Source organism: Nilaparvata lugens, chromosome 11 (assembly GCF_014356525.2).
Source record: "Nilaparvata lugens isolate BPH chromosome 11, ASM1435652v1, whole genome shotgun sequence".
NCBI lineage: Eukaryota > Metazoa > Arthropoda > Insecta > Hemiptera > Delphacidae > Nilaparvata > Nilaparvata lugens.
In genome coordinates, this window is record NC_052514.1 from 20,645,917 (window position 1) to 20,663,702 (window position 17,786).

At 34.7% G+C, this 17,786-nt stretch overlaps 1 protein-coding gene across 2 annotated transcripts in view; it reads left to right on the forward strand.

The window, feature by feature from the left end:
- The first annotated feature begins 5,642 nt into the window (after positions 1-5,642).
- Positions 5,643-17,786, forward strand: part of LOC111062267 (MAGUK p55 subfamily member 5) — a 67,744-nt gene continuing 55,600 nt past the window's right edge. Inside the window, exon 1 of one of the 2 annotated variants that reach the window (XM_039437825.1) lies at positions 5,643-6,564. In XM_039437825.1, the coding sequence (XP_039293759.1) occupies positions 6,542-6,564 (23 nt within the window). In that variant the 5' untranslated portion in view covers positions 5,643-6,541. The remainder of the gene's footprint in view (positions 6,565-17,786) is intronic. The other variant, XM_039437826.1, reaches the window with a different exon arrangement.

The window sequence follows — 17,786 nt, forward strand, 5'->3', positions numbered from 1 at the left end:
AGACATTAAGTTTCAATATTTTATCAGAATGTGGATTTATTGGATGTTAAACATTTGAATTTTTTATTAAATTACATCTATTTCTCACTCAACTTCTGACTCACTAACATAATAGAGAATACAGAATAGTGTCTTAGGGAATAGGTAACACGTCACAAACGTAATTTCTTTTGTGATCTTGTGAAGTGGTGAATGAAGTGAATAAATTTGAGTATTTGGCAGAATCATGAATGGTGTAAACATTCAGCTACTAAAAAAAATGTATTGTAGAATTGGAAATTCTTTTAAAATTGTAAATTGTGTAAACATGATACATTGAACTGTAGATGTAGATTCTAATAGATTTTTATTGTTTTCAGGTGAGTCATTCAGGTGACTCCATTAAACGTAACATGTTGTGCTAACTTGTGGTGAGTCTCAGAAAATATGCTACACTATTCAATTCTACATTGAAACACATTTTATAAGCCTCATTAATTATCAAGAACATTTTTGACGAATTATAAAACTCTGACTGGGACTTGATCTATCATTCCTATACTCACAGTTCGTCTGGATCATTCTCAAATCAATTAGATTCTATTCAATTCTCATTATCATCAATATGAATTCCAATAGTTTTGCATGTCTTGATGAAGCCTTGGTGAAGCACACGCCACTGCGAGTCACATGACGAAGACGACAAATGAGTCGCCTAAAACGACGATGCTGACTTTTTTCACGGCTTCAAAGTTCTCTTCGCCATCATGCGATTCGCAGTGGTGTGCGCAATACTTATGTGTTTGATCATATCATTAGGCATTATTTTTAATGAAAAATGTGTCTCTCCTCTTGATTTGCACAACCTCTCAATTCATCTCTTGTCAATCATCTCGTCGTCGTCTTCTTACAGGGGTAGGCATTAATACCTGTTCCGCCTTCAAACATTCTCCCACCTTTTTCTTGGTCTGCCAATACTTCTCCTCCCTTCTGGCTTGTAAGCAATGGCAGCTTTCGGGATTCTTCCGTTTCCCATTCTCTCAACGTGTTCTTTCCACTGTTGTCGATTCCCGTCAACTTGTTGAGATATGGAGATTACATTGAGCTCTCTACGGATATCGATACTATAAAGCCTGTCCTCTCTGGTGCATCCCTTCACTGACCTTAAAAATCTCATTTCGGCCGCCTGTAACCTGCTCCACTCCCTTCTCTTTGGTACCCAGGTTTCAGAGCCATACAAAAGTGTAGGGACGGCCATTACTTTATAAAATTTGAGTTTCGTCTCTTTTCGGGCTTTATTTTTGAGAGTTCTGTTAATAGTTCCGCATATGTACAGATTTATATTATGGTCAGATCGGCAGTCACCTCCATCTAGACTGTTGCCACAGTAAAACATGTAGACTGTGCTATCTGCGTCATGATTCCAACTTCCAGAACCCTTCTCCCATCCTCCTTCTTCATCTTATTTTGCTCTGGAACTCTCTCATATCTAGAATAGCTTCTTCTATTGACTGAGCTTTTTGCTATTCTCTATTCCCTCACTTTCTCTGTCTGGTCTTCCTTGACCAATCTTCTTCTTTTTCTTTTATAATTTCTTGGGTAGACAAGGCTCATCAGCTGGGTTAAAGCAACTTGTCTAGGGGAGTAAACCTTATAAAAATCCTTTGAGTTCAAATGCAGCAAGGTGGCGGCCCCACCATTGAACTTAACCTGCGCAGCGCTCGTAACGCGGCCAGGGGATCTTTCACTTACTGGTAAACTTCAAACAGCCTCGGATGGGACCGGAACAACGGATAATAAAAATGGTCAATCATCTACAGGCGTAATTTCAACGGAAGTGATCTTTCTCTTATGGTTTGTCATTTCCTATTCTCCATATTCACCCCTACTTATCTTGTGGGATTCTAGTTTTTTGCGTGAGCTGTGGCTGCTATATTTTCTATCAAATTCGATCATTTTTCTAACGTAACATTTAATCAAAGTTTTTAAGATATTTCTAACGTAATTATAATGTGAAAATCTCAATAAAGTTTTTGACTTGAACATTTAAGATAATATTCACGCTCAACCCAACTTGATTGTCCTCTCCATCTAATACTTTATTCTTTTAATCAATCTTTTCTTCCTTTCTCCCTCCTCCCTTCCAGAGTAAGATTCTACTTGAGTTACGCCTCCCTACCCCATCTCATCCCACTTCACGTCCTTAATAATAATCACTGTACACAGAACAGGGCAGTTATTAAGCTCATAAATAATCTCACCATCCCTCTCATCTCTCCATCCTTCTCCTACGCATCTATGCCTTTCTCTCTTCCTCTTGTGCCAACATTCTCCTGGCAACAGATAACATGGGGACTTACAGCTATCGTTTGCCGCTGATTAAGCCAGGGGCAGGCATTTCATCATTTTTCAGTCAACCCATCTTCTCAGCAGAGTTGGCAGTGTGCAGGTGGGAGGGGTGGGGGTGATTACTCTCCACAAACCTCACGAATCAGTGGTGAGGAGAGGCCGATTAGGCTGTTAGAATAGGGAAACTGAGAATAGAGAACAATAACTAAGGATGAAGAAAGAATGTGGGGAAGGGATAGTGAAATTGAGAAAAAAGGAAATAACTGGGGATGGAAATTAACTGAGTAAGAGAGGAAAAGTAGGAAAAAGTAATTGAGAAGAAGGAGAAAAAGGAAGAAAATGAGATACAAAAGAGAAATTTGAAAGGGAAGGATAGTGAGATTGATCAATTTATTGAAACAACAACCATTTTATTATTAATATGGTTTCAGCAAAAATATGGAGAAATAATGGAAGACTAGTAGAATGAAAGAGAGAGAAGAAAGAAGTTGTCAAAAAGTAAGGATTAAGATGTAAAACATAAAAGAGACAGGAGGTTGAGGCAATAGAGAAAAATAAGGAAGTGAAGAAAAACAAAGTAAGAGAAAGAGACAGACAGACGTGATCGAAAGAAAGGAAAAAGGGGAGAACGGAATGAGTGAATTGAGAGGAATGAACAAAACTGAGTAACAATATTTTTAAAAATAGAATGGAGATTGAGAGAGACAGAAGCAGTTGTAACTTATAGAGGAAAACAGAAATGATAACTTAGATGGAAGGATTTGCTTCAGACCGTCAGCGTGTCAGCATTGAGTGAATGGGTAGCATTGATGTTATAAATAAGAATTGCTGACAGTTTTGAGTGAATCCACCTGTTGGGAATAAAATAAGAAGATGGTCGTTGATTAAGAAAGGAGCAGAAAATGTAATCAAAGCTAATAACTGTCCAAGCAACCAGTCTGTCTGTTACACTCCAAGCCAGTCCTAGTCCTCTCTCTCTCCTCTTTGAGGAGTTGTTCATTAACTTTCAATTATTCACCTTCATCTTCATCTTCATCTTCATCTTCGTCACAAGACTCCTCCATCTTCTATAAACTTCAATCATCCATCTAAAATCCAGAAGCCATCATCTGATTTTATTCCACATTACTTTTATAATTTAATTTATCCAAGGGCTTCCACCTGCAACATGATTCCGAGGAGGAGATTATATCAAACTCTCATGTAAAGGTTAACAGCTTCTTCAGCTAGTACACTGGATTCCCGAAAAATTAGTTTTGGACAGCTCCAATCAAATTCAGTATATAAATTTTGAATGCCATTGGGAATTCAGTTTTTTATAACTTGAATCCTTTAAATTTTTTGGAATCGTCCCTGTATTTTCAGCACTATAAAACTATCTTGTTTCGATCAATGTTCTCTTCTAATTGGAAGAACGTTGATTGGGATGAAGGCAAAGTCAGTTTTTTAGAATCTACACATAATATTTTCAAAAATGTTCTTTCTTTTGAGGGGGTCTAAATAAGACCTAATATACAAGGCGCATGAATTCGATCAATAGTTCTAAGCATATTTCTACTAGTTTTTCGTTGTAAAATATCGGATTACATACATGAGAATTTCCAAATGTGCTAATGTTGAAAAAACAGTAATTCAGTTCCACATTTTTGAGAATGTATAACTATTATTTATAACAATTTGAACATTATTATTACAAAAAAGAAATTACATGAGACTTGAATCTTCTTACAGGCTAAATAAAAAAATGACTTATCTTATATGCTTTTATACTTTATATACTACTTTTATATATTTTTTGTATATTGTATATCGTACTTTTTGTATACTTTTTATGTACTTGCCTCTGGCCCTGGCTTGAGAAGAGCGATATCTGCTTCTTCCAACGATTTTTTTTCTTTCTCTTCCTCCTCATCATCTTTTGTTTTTCTTATAATATCATCTCCAAGAAATCTCGATTTCTCTATATGATATAGCCTTGAGAATAATATTGTGCCATTCAGGTGCTGAACCATGAAAAAGCAGAATACTGTGAGACAGAAAAGACTATGATTTCTTAATAATGGTAGGATTGAGTTGAAAGCATGAATATCGAGAAAAAGAAGCAAGGAAATAATCGTTGAAAGTTGGAGAATTGAGATAACTGTATGAATAATTCATCAGCTACAGATATGCTTGTAAAATCTTTCATTAAGTCGTGATCGCCAACAAAGCATTCTATTATTCAACCCTCGAGTCCTATTCGTTCATCAGAAATTGAAATTCGGATACAATGGAGTTTACTACAGATGCGTTTCCAACAAGTTTTTCAATTATCTCTACGTTGGGATGATGATTTGATCATCATTATTATTATTACAGTATTATTAATTTGGTTGCTCCTTTGTTGTTAAATCTTTGACTTTTTGGACGTCTACTACGAATAGAGGAAACTAAAACTCCTGTTATTGATTATACTGTTAACACCCGAATTGGAAAATATTGTAACTCATCTTATTGGATAATAACTATCTTTTAAATTGTCACATATCATCCATGCACATTATTAATACTAAACTGCAGTCAAACTACTTTGCATACTGTGCCATCCATGGATATTATTTCTTTTAAATACTCTTGCAAAATGTGTCCAAGACAACAACCAATATGAGATTCTCAAGGAATCAGTTTTAATGAGAATGAAATACTAACTTTAGTATTTTTACCCTCTATCTCGTTTCACTAACCTATCGTTTGTAAAATCGAACTTTTCACATTGCATTGTTTTGTGAGCGCTTGTCCATTGTTAGATTGGGCTGACTCCTGCTCTAGAAAACCTCTTCATTTATTTCTCTATACATTTTTCTCTTCATTCACATAATATCAAAGCGAATTGGGAACTTTGTACTAAATTCAAATGATACAAGTAACATTACAAATCGCACATACCCTGTAGAATAACTTTTATCAATTTCTCTAAATAAATATGTGAATTTCGGTTGCTTGTAGAGCTTCCTATTCGTAGGTTTTCGTTTTTCAAGCAGTCACTGGATTCAGCATCTATAGAGCCAACTAAATAAAAACAGAACAAAATTTTGTTGGAGGGGGTGGCTAGTGGAAGATTACGTTCACCTTCTCTCTCACACAAAATTTCGCTTTCTGTTCCTCCCCCTCACTCCCTCACGTTATCTTTTTCTCTTCACTTTCCTTATCTCTTTCCAACTCCAAAGCCGGACAGGTGTAGTAGTTGGTTCCTCTAGCAGCCGAATGAGGGCGCTGCTCGTATAGGTGAGCTTTTGTAGTGGTGGAAGGTGGAAGGAACGTTTACTACGATACCACAGCCAAAGCCAAGTCAGTAACCGGCATCGTTGATGTGAAAACTTGTGTTGGACTCAGTTCTCGGTCGAGTCTTCCGCGTCTAATCTAATTTGTAGGGATCGTTGTTTCGGTTTTTATTCGATATGAACTTTGCCTATCCTAAAAAATACTCGCATATCCAGTGTAGCATTTCCAATGAGTGTAATTTGTGACTTATCATCGAAAATCAACCCCAAATTCAGTGAAAATGTAACGGTACATCCACCAAAAACAAGCACTTAACCTCGAAATTTTCGTTTACATAATTCACTTTTCCCTATTTATTTGTGACTCTGTGATTGTGTTGCAGCTTACAATGCTGTGAATGTCGCCTTATCACTATTTCACTGATAAAAAGGATCACAGTGTTCAATTCCATGTGTGTTGATTCATAATTATATGTGATGTTGCTGCTCATAAAAAGGGAATCTTCTGGATGTACATTTTGTTACATTGTAGAAAGCAATCTCGAATGAGTATTTGTCATCTTTTGGTGTCTGAAGTTTGGTTATTTTTTTTACCGGATGTTCAAAAGTTGAGGTGTTTGGCAGTTTCAAATTTGGTAAACAATCACATTAGTGTTTCAAGTGTAGTGAATTTTTATCTTCACCTGCAAAGAATGTGTCATCTGTGAAGTGTATCCTGAAAATTGATGAGCTCAGGTTTCCAAAAGCATTAATCGTTGTGATTTGATAAAATACTCCTTCACCGGTGTGGAAATAATATGTCCATAGTGCGTTCACCTTTCAAATAGTTTCAGGTCTAATATGAGATGTTAATTGCCTGCCAATAAGTGCTTTGTTATCTGAAGTCGAGAGTGTTCCATATATTTTTGTATTCATGATAGTGCTTCCCAATTGAAAGTTTGTTTATCAAAAGTATGCGGCTGCTCAAGAATTACTGGTGAGTTTCTCAAACAAAACTATTGTTCCTTATTGATATTCCTTTTTTTCTTCAGAATTTACAATAGGCCTAATCATATATCACAGGTGAAATATAAAGTTTCGTATCAAATGCAAAGCGTATTTAAATTCAAATTTAAAGTGATGAGTTACTTCGTATAACTTATTCTACTCTCGAGTCTCTTTCCAACATAAATTTTCAAGTCATTTAAGAGATGGGGAAACAACTTCTCAGCAGCCCCTTATAATAACATTCCAGGAATAAATTTTCATTATCCATCTACCAAGGGAAATAGATTAGATTGTGAGAAGTTTAAGAATGTATGATTATTTTTGTTTAATTATCCTACATAATAAAATGATACATTGCATTAACAATCTTGAAAGTGTTATTTACAATTAGTTGAAGTTCTCATTGGATAGAATATCCACTAATTCATTGGCATTTAGCTTACTTGATTCTGTTGTGAGGTTTGCAACTGTCCATAACTCTCCATAAACGTTATTTCTAACGCTTATTTTGAAAATGTGTTTTTTTTAGAATTGTTTCTGCGAATGCTTGGTAGTTACTTTTCCCAACTGATATAGATCATAGATCAAGTAGCCTACCGTATAATACATTAATACTTGTTCAATCAGTGGAGCTATACATTGAACAACATATTTCATAGATGACAACAATGAACTGTAGACTTCGAAAATTCAAATTCTTGCGTAAATCACTCAAGAGAACGTTGACAAGCTTAATTACATACCACTTTTGAGTTTAAATGATCGTAATAATTGAAGATTATTCCAGCATTGAATTGTCAAGTGATGAGTAATAATAGTGTAATAGCTGGTGTAGTCAGAAATAATTATTATTCATTCACATTTAGCTTGAATTAAGTTTTCCTGAATCAACGTTCCAAGTTAACATCATAGTTAGATTCATTACAATCTAAATCAATGTATAGTTTTTAAATAATACCCAATTCGTCATGAATCACATTTCAAAAAGCATCTTGATTACTCATTGTAATATGAATGAAATAGTATTACTATTACAATGAAGCCCTGTTCCAACATCCACATATTTCAGAAATGATTTTTCGAATTTAACAAATTATTAGTTTCTCCAAGTGCCTGTGAAAAAATGTATGTTGGCTTCAAACCCCAGGATTTATTAATGCATGATACCAACATTCAAAACACAGTTCAACATCAAACATCTTTGTTTATATAGAACTACTCTTTGTCATCTCGGACAACTAGACAATATCTAATGATCTTTGATTGCGGTTTAATTCTAATGAATGAGCCATTTACAATTATTATACATTTAGCCAATTATATTACTAATGATTTGTGTTTGTGATACATAATGATTTTTCTAATGATTAAGTGATCTATTTTTTGAAGTTGTCGAAGTTATTATGTGTGAAATGTCTTCTCTTATTGTTGAAATAAAATTTTACATAAGAATGAATGTGAAAGATCCATTTAAGCCGCCTGCACACTTCCAGACCAGACCACAAACAGTCTGAGTCTTTGTTCTGGTCTGGAAAAAAATAACTCTCCGATGAATATATCTAATGTAAATGATCTCATGTTTTTCTCATGCATCCGAGTTCTTCATTTTCAATTTGATTTCAATTTACTAGCTATATTTTCAGACAATCAATTTGCATCAACGGTTTCTTCCAAGCTTCACTTAGTATACAGTATAGTCAAGTCAATCAAGCACACGAATATATATCCTCATTAAATTATATATAGGTCTGATGAAGCAGAACTTTTCCCTACCAGTTTTATACACGCAATGAGTGTTGAGTGTTGATTCTCCTGAAATACGAGCGAGGAATCTCCCCATAATAACCTGATGACATCTCCCGTTAACCATATGACGCCCTGCTCCGGCTCTACAGCCTTTGTCTCTGATATTGGAAGGCCTACCTGACATTCACAACAAACTATCAGCATTCATTTAAAATAACGTAAATGCTTCCCATCCAACCAATGCTGACAATAGGACGTGAATCTGACAGACACAGGTAGATGATGATACAGCCAAGCCTGTCCGAGGATAGGATGGTTTCCTCGAAACGTCAGGTTGTTCCTTTCCTTTGTTATCCTCACGTGGTTGAAGACCTTCTACTGATTTTCGGGTTCTTATTATCTCTCTCACACAAATGCAGTCCCTTTTCTTTCTCATTCATTCAGTTTATTATGTATATCCCCTCTTTCTCTAACACAAAGTGAATGCTATGCACTCTTACACCCTCTCGCGTTTTATCTTTCTTTCTCTTACACGTACAAACTGAATTCATTGCTCTCTGACATTCATCCTGTACATTTGGATCATGCTGTTCATCCACCTTACATTCATCTTTGTTCATTTCTCTTGTATTCTTTTCATACATCTCTCTCTCTCTTTTCTCTATCTGGAATGCTTTTTCTCACTCCCTCTCCCACTAATCTGTAGTATTCCATTCTTGTGTCTGTTTCTTCTTCCTCTCACATCCATTCAATCCCTCTTCCTTCCCTTTTTTCTTGTTTCTCTCTCTCTGGTCTTTCCTACGCATCCATACACAATAATGCTCACAAGGCAAGTATATAGCATAGAACTAAACATATACATAGTTCCATAATATTCAACCAACGTCTTTATAGCTCTGCTCCAGTGTCGACTCAACATCCAGCTGAAATGTCTTGGATGGCTGAAGGAAATTTTTCCTACTGAATTGTATTGTGATGTCAGTCCTGCTCACTTTTTTCTGATCTATTCTCACGATTCTTGGTATCCAAACACTCCTCCCCAACCGCGTAACACAGTTTTCATTCATTCAATCAAGTCTTTATAAAATGGAAATCTACTGAAATATATTCACTGATGTACGGAATGTATCTTTTGTAAGTTCGGCACAGATATATAATAAAACTCACTATACAGCTAAATTTATTTTAATATTGTCGATATGATGGTACTAATATTTATGCTGAAATATAATAAACAGTTTATTCATTGTCAATATCCTGACTATATTTCTTACTAGGCCCAGCCTGGGCTAACTTACTAGGCAACTGCTCAAAGCAAAAAAGGTTTTACTGACAAAATGTAGGGAGAGGGATTGTTCTTTCTAGTGGGAAAATTTATTTTTCTAAACTTTGGAAGCGCTGGACTTTATATTGTTGGCATTTGACTCATTATAAAAATTATCTTCGAACATATTATATTTATATTTTTGGGGAATGAATTCTCTACAATATAATCTGCTCTAAAATTTCTCGTGGCATTGATAAATATTTTCTGTGCTGCGACCTACATTACATTAATAATAATTAACCTCTTAATTGACCTGGGACGGTTTGCTCCCTTTACAGAAATTATTCATGTCATTAAATTCCCTGCTATTAAGGTTCAAATCCATTTTTCATTGTCCTTCAACTTGAAACTTACAAATTGAGTTGGTCATTTAACCCAGCTAATGAGGATGGAAACCACACAATGTATGACAGCTTATAAAGCATTATACGCTTAGGGAGATCAATCAGTTTCATGATACGGATATTCTGTGTATTATTCTTTAATGATGTTCATTTCGGAGTAACTGAATTGAAACCTCGGATTTTAATCGTTGGTTCTGACATTCAGTTTATGGTTTTCTTTGAAACTGTTAATAATAATTACCGCTTCACTATTGCTACTATAATGCTGCTTTTTATTAGATACATATCACCCAAAAAGTGAGAACATGTAAGAGTTTTGTCTTCATCAATCATTTTAGAAGAACAATTTATTGTACAAAGGAAAATTCTAAACAAGGAGTCCAACTTGGAATCCTCAGAAGAAAATGCATATTTGTTCCATGATTATCGAAAGATTTGGTTTTCTGATGTTGATAGAACAGTTTTCATTATTATTCCTTCATAGGCCTAGCTAAAGTAATTACGAATCGATTTATGAATATATTATTGTAATCTCAAATATTACAATCGTTTGACTACTTTAAACTGATTCTACAGACTCGAATTTCAATCATGAAGTGTCAGTGTTTGCTAACATCTGATTTTTGAAAGCTGAAACAAAGCAAGTTACTATATTTTTATATATTTTCTATTATTCGCCCATTTGATAGATGAAAGGTGTTTTATAATATTTTCTCAAACAATATCAACTTATGTGTGGAACCTCAGAGTTCTATTAGAAAGTGTTACTATGTGTTTGCTCAACTTCTGGTCAACCCAGAGATTATAGAATGCAAATTAGAATGACATTCTATACTCTGTGGGTCAACCACTTATTTGGTAGATTATAACGAATAATTTTCTCAAGAGACGTCCCATAATCTCTATTGAAATATCGCAAATCGACCAGATTAAACTTAGCAAATAGTCTTGGAGTACAGACTCAAATGGAAACACACAACTATTTTGGGTGAACGTACTCACTACTCAGTTACCTGGTATCCAGTCATCCCATTCTCGGAAGGGTGCCTGGCATTTTCTAGTTTAGCAGTAGGAAATTCAGTGCGTTTCTCTCGGTTCCTAGAATCTGGGACTCTCTATTCCACTGTTGGCAGCTCGGAATGCATGTGATTCATACTATACAGTCTCTGAATTCTATACTTACTATAGTATAGAGTGTTCACTGTATACAGCGGAAAGTTTCAACACATCTATAACTTTTCAGTCACCACCAACAATATATTCGCTCACCAGTGTGGTGAGTCAGCTGCAATGTCTTGGTCCCTCTACCCCATAGATGCTTCCCCACCTCTCTTCTGAACATACCCTCATCACAGGTTAGCATACGTATGCGAATGTGCGCGCGCGCGAATAACAAATCCTTTGCATGACAGCCGCAACACAAGCCAATGCGGTTCTTGACATTCCGCGTCGTTGCAAATACAAACAGCTTGGCCAGTTGCATTCTACTGCTTGACTGCCACCCACGTTAAATGCCGACAACAGGGCAAATATTCACAATGCATAGAATTCCTCAGGAGTCAAGTTGCCAGCTATTTATCGGTATGCTTTTCATTAAGTGGTGCTAGAATTGATGGGAATGCAATGGTAATTGTTGGATTCTGTGATAGGTTTGTGACAGAAAATAGTAGGCATTAATTGAGATTGAAGGGGGAGGAATGTTCTAAGGATTTTTTGTGGGTGAAAGAAGTATTAATTGAGATTGAAGGGAAGAATGTGCTATGGTTCTCAGTGATTGGATAGTAGGAGAGTTTGTAGATTGTGGTGGGTTATTGAGATTTAACAATTATAAATACAAGATGGCGAAGTTTGTTTATTTATGAAATAGTGAAATTCATCTTTTTAATATTTGTTTTTCTGCTGAAAAACAATACATTTCCTTGAAACCTAGGCTTGAAAGGGATGATGAGAGATAAATCGACCTACTAAATTAGGGTGTTCTGTAGTTATGAAGCTGGCCTCATGCAGTCACTTCTCAAACTGGAGTACAAAATATTTCTGCTCTTTTTGGCTATTAAGTCGTCTCATTCCAATAATAATAAATCACCATTTAAAAATAATATCCATATCAAATAATTTCTCACGATCAAAATCATTTGATTGGTTGGTCCTTGATGTTTTTATTCAGTCATTGGAGTGGGAAGTAATGTTGAAACCTCAATGACTCCATTCTGTGACGATCATGATTCATGATGACTCCATGGTAGATGGTGTTTGCCACTTGCCAGGCCATAAATTCCTCGAGCAAATCGTTCACTCCTTTCGTATTCTGAGCTCACCACAATGAAGCAATGAGGCAATCACATTCGTATATTTTTATGAATAACCAAGGAATGGAGTTAAAAACATAGAATGACACCAGCGTTCAACTAAAATATATGAACCAGTATTTTATAGTCAATAAAAACAAGGAATGCTGAACGAAACTGAATTTTGTTATACACTGAAATGATTGGGATGAGTCAGAACTTTTTCAGCGTTTAAGTTTATACCTTTGAATTCGGTACAGCTGGCATTTGAAAATGAGGAAATTACTTTGAGCCCATGTTAAATTCAGTATTGTCCGTATCCATTCGAGCAAGTCCATTCAAGAGTCAAGTAGTTCAGTATGAGCTAAAATAATAATTTTTTTTATGGTAGAGTTTGGAGGGCACATGTTACGTCAGTTTCCATAGAATTTTGCAATTAAAGCATGTGCAGGATAAATCTATCTTGCAAGTTGTAATCTTTGCACTTAAATTGCGATAATGGCTTTAAATGGATTGTACAACAACCAAATTATTTAACTATTTCCTGGTTGTCTCTCATTGCGTTTATCTTCATTATTTTTCTTCTCTTCCTTCTCATTGATCTCCTCTTTTTCCTCCTAAATCTCCATTCCTTGTTTTTTCATTAATTTCTCTTCTGTTTCTTATCCACTATTAATACTTTTTCTCATTCATCTCCTCTCCCTTCTACTTCTTCTCCTCCTCCTCCTCCTCCTCCTCCTCGTCTTCCTCCTCCTCTTCCTCCTCCTCTTCCTCCTCCTCTTCCTCGTCCTCCTCCTCCTCCTCCTCCTCCTCCTTTTCTTTCTCTTACTCCTCCACCATCATCATTATCAACTATTTCTTATGTCACTGAACTGAATAAATTATCTCAGAAAAGAAACTATGATCAATATCTGTTATAACATTATTCTTATCCATTGTGGAATTCGCTTGAAATTACACTCTCATGTACCAGCAATCTTTGTTAGTATAGCTCATCATTTACCTTTACTTCTTATTACATTTAATTTAGAGAATTTCAAGTACAATTTTATAAACTAATTTTCATACAAAACCTTTCTAAATTTCCTCAAGGCTGATCATTTCTTCATCTCCTCTGCTCTGTTCTCAATTTGCTCTCTTCTCAATCGTAATTCTCATACTAGTATTTAAAGAGTTATGTTGTCAAATTTAAAATCAACACTTGATGAATCCTTTACTACGGTAATTAAATGAATGTAGTACAAGGATGGGTGGGACAAAGAGGAATAAATCAGATTACTAGGTCTGCATCAAAGCTAAAACAATGTTGATTTCAATTGAATTGCTCTGCATTGCGTTGAATGCAACTTGGAACATGTCCAGTGTTCGGTCTCTATCCGCATCATTTCTGTTTTAAAGATAAGCTCTAATCATTTGTAGTCAGTTTTTGCTAAAACTGATTGCGAGTGAATTGTTTAGAGTTTTAAGCACTGCAAACACATTTGCTTCGTTTCAAATGATGCAGACAGGCGTGACTGAATTGGCCACTCTTCCGCGTCAGTCAGTTCATTTTCAATCAGCTGATTGTAAGGTATTGTAATAGTGAAGTGCTTTGTTCCTTGCTGGTACATGACATCTTTATTATTTCAGATATATCTGGTTCCTGTGGTTTTCAATCAGTAGTTTCTCTATAGGAAATAATCAATTCGATTCTTTTGTGGTACAGTTTTATCACAAATATGTTTTGACTGATTGTATCATTCATTTAACTCCAGTATGATTGCCACTGGTAATTTGATAAGCGTAATTGTCTCCCCAATTATTAAAATTGGATCTAGATTTTTTTATGTCATTCGCTGTTTATATGTGCCTGGAGCTTGTAAAATGATAAATATTTCTGACAGGTTTTGGAAAGCCTGTGACACGTGTTTTTAATAGCTATCTCAGCTCTGTGACTTCTGCTAGGAATTATGAAAAAATGAGTCAGGATTTAGTTTCGCTCCACTCAAACTAGAAATGAGTAACAATAAACTATGAATTCAATCAATTACAATTATTATATTATTATTTGAATATAAATGAAATATAAATCATCAAGTTCCCTTTTTCAATTAACAACATGTTTCTTTAGAGTCTTTTTCAAGTGAAATTCAAAATTTTGGACTAATATAATAAAGTCAATAATTACAAATAAATAATAATATTTAAATATTTTATTAAAATATAATACGTGGTTTGAAAATTTTATTTGATTTCAATAATATTGTAGTAGCCCTGAAAAGTGAATATTTGAATGGAATCTATTCTTATGATTGAGTTAAATTTGCACATATATCAATCTTATTCAATACAAATACAAGGAATCAAATCACAATATAATACAATCAAAAACTATAAATCCCTTCAAATTATTAGTATTTAAAATAAAAACAAGAAAATTGACATTCTGAAGTCAATTAGTAGTTTATAAGGTACTACTTGAAATAGAAACAAGAAAATTGACTTTCTGAAGTTGTGAAGAAGATATTGAGGTAGATACTGAATAGATCCATGATACTAAAAAAACATTAGATATTGTCCAACCACGGATTTATCTTGTCTTTCAGTGATTGAATATATGACTGGAATCTATGATTTTTTGCCTTTTTTTAAACTATTACCTCGCTTGAGTGAAATATGAAGTATCAATTGCAATAAAACTATAGAAAATAGTTTTAATTGAAAAGTTGACAAAGTGAAAAATTACTCTATCACTAATAGACCAACTTAATCATGGAGTCCAAGCTTCAAAACTAGGCCTGCGCTGAATCAGCTGTCAATTGGGTAACTGGTATAAGTTAATAGGTCATTTGCTAAAGAAGACTCGCCCCATCCTTTTATTACACAGAAGCCTGCAGCAGAGTTCGTTCGACCTTGAAATTCGCAATCATTCTCACAGCTCGCGTCCAAGCCTTGTGATACAGCACTTGCAAAACTACATTATTCAAAAGCTGTCCGTCATTTCTTGATTTTTCTTTTTCAATATTGCAAAATATAGAATGCCAGAGTGATGAGTCATAAATACATGATATGCTGTTGTTGATGAGAACTAAACTCTAAACTGGATTTATGTGTTTTCATTGATGAATGGAATGTGTACTATAACGGCTCTATTTGAAAAATATTTTACCTACAATACTGTTAAAATAATTATTAAACACGCAATATTCATAGATACGAAATACTGGTTTTTAGTAGGTCTCGATTTTCTATTACGGAGGTTCGTGAGAACCTGGAAGACTAGATTAGTGAGAACGACTTTTCTTAAGCTTGTTTCGGATCTAGATTGCCTCTGAACCACTTTGCTATCATTTAACGCTTCCAGTTGATTGTAATGGAATTTATCTGACGAGAGAGATCTGGGGTTTCTCTTGAGTTTTACAAGTGGCAACCTTTAAACTTTACACTTTTCCAAGATCGGCTTTCTCGTTTTTTATCAAAACTTTCTCGGTCAGATTCTTGACACTGAGGAATTTGAAAAGTGATATCTCAGTTACAAAAGTTAAAAATCTTTTTCAAAGGGTAATCGAATTGAATATTATGATATGAAGCATCTATTGATCCATAATAAGGCGACAAAATCTATCTTTCAGTACATGGTATTTGATACATTATTACTAATAGAACATTCATAATACTGAGATTGAGAGGGTTGAAATTTCATGACTACAACTCTCTTGAGCAGGAAGAACCTTGAAATTAATTATTCCACATCATTTCATTATCAATAAGCTTTCCTCAACTTACTTGATAAAATGTTTACCTCAACCACTTTACAACTTATTCGATGGCATATCATTATCTAAATCATATTAAATAATGTTATAATATTTCATGGTGAATCTTGATGATGTATTATTGTTCAATGTTCACCTTGTCCTACCAAACTTCGAACTCATATATGTATTTCATATTTCTCGAGCACTCCAATCAAGTTAACGATTATTTCCTCAACTTTTCCTTTCCCAATTGTTTTATAAAATAATTATTTTGTTTCTTTTTCCTTACAAAAAGTTTGAAACTTCTTATTTGCTATGAAAAGCACCTCGCTCCAACCGCCCAACCATACATTATCAGTGTTGCTTGAGCCTCATAAAGCATGTGCTTCCCTGCTATGCCTTCTTTGTAGCTACGCTTGTTGGTTTAGGATGTTGAATTGCGTTGTTGGCCTAATCATTTGGCTGCATCTAACAGGCCATGTAAGGACTTCCTTTCTTTATTCCTCACTTGCATACCTTCTATTCCACACACGCACCATGTTCGCGGTAAGAAAATAGCAGTGAAGAGGATGTGAATGGGAAAGACAGAGAGAAATAGAACTAGATAGAGACCCTAATATGAGATTGGTTGTACAGCATATACATACATCATCCGGTGATCGAAAAGACCAGACCACGTGATATAGAATTATTAGATGTTTGGCCTTCGTTGTAAAGGATGCGATCGTAATAATTATTTAATTACTGAGGGCTCTGTTGATTGTATTGATTTCCTGGATGAGAATAGTAATCAATCCTGATTGGTATGCATTCGGATCTTCTCAGACGCTTGTTCACGTTTCCTCATATCCTTTTTCTATTTGTACTTCTGCTAGTAGGCTCATGACGAATACAAACTATCGAAGAAATGAACGATAATCATGAGTCATTAGTAATAAAAAAGTAGTTGGCTATCAAATAATATTTGTTTGTAAACAATTAAGAGTTTGGCAGATGTGACTTGCAATATTCAATTTATTCACACAAGCACAATATCAGATTGATGATTGGAGAAGAACCATCAGGATTACCCAAAAATTGTTTCTCTAGCTGATTTTGAAAGCCAATAATATTTGTATATGTATTGATGTTGTGCAACCTTTCCACTGGCAAAAATAAAATGAATCTTTCTAGTTGAATAATGCAAGAACGTACATCGACATCAGAGTCCAAAGTTCAGCATTGCAGGCTGTAATCATTTCATGAAGTGTGCAGTCTCCCAATGAAGTCAGATGTATTCCATCCTTTACATAATGCCAAGTTGAACAAATCATACTTTTCAAGGATGATGAGAAAAGGTGAAAGAGGAGAGAGTTGAGTAAAGCTCAAGTAGGAGAGGGTTGAAAAATGCAGAAGGAGATTTAAATATTTGCAAATCTAAGGGTTGAGGGAATGGAATTAATGTGAAATTTTGCTACTATATTAAATACTTTTCTTTTTTTGCTTTGATTTAGTTTTTGGAAATTTTTCGTAAAAATCAACTTTCAAAATGAACTATGTGTTACTATGTGTATACGTGAACTATGTGTGAACTATGTGTATACGTAGTGCTCCTTTATGAGCACGAACACCTTTATGTAATGATTTGTATCGAAAAATTATGTAATAATGTAACGAAATGTGTAACATTTTTCAATCAAAGTATCATAGACATTGTTGCATATTTAGAGGCTCTGCAGTATCCTTAGTTCATTCATCACATGTTTCATAAATGTGGAAACAGAATCACA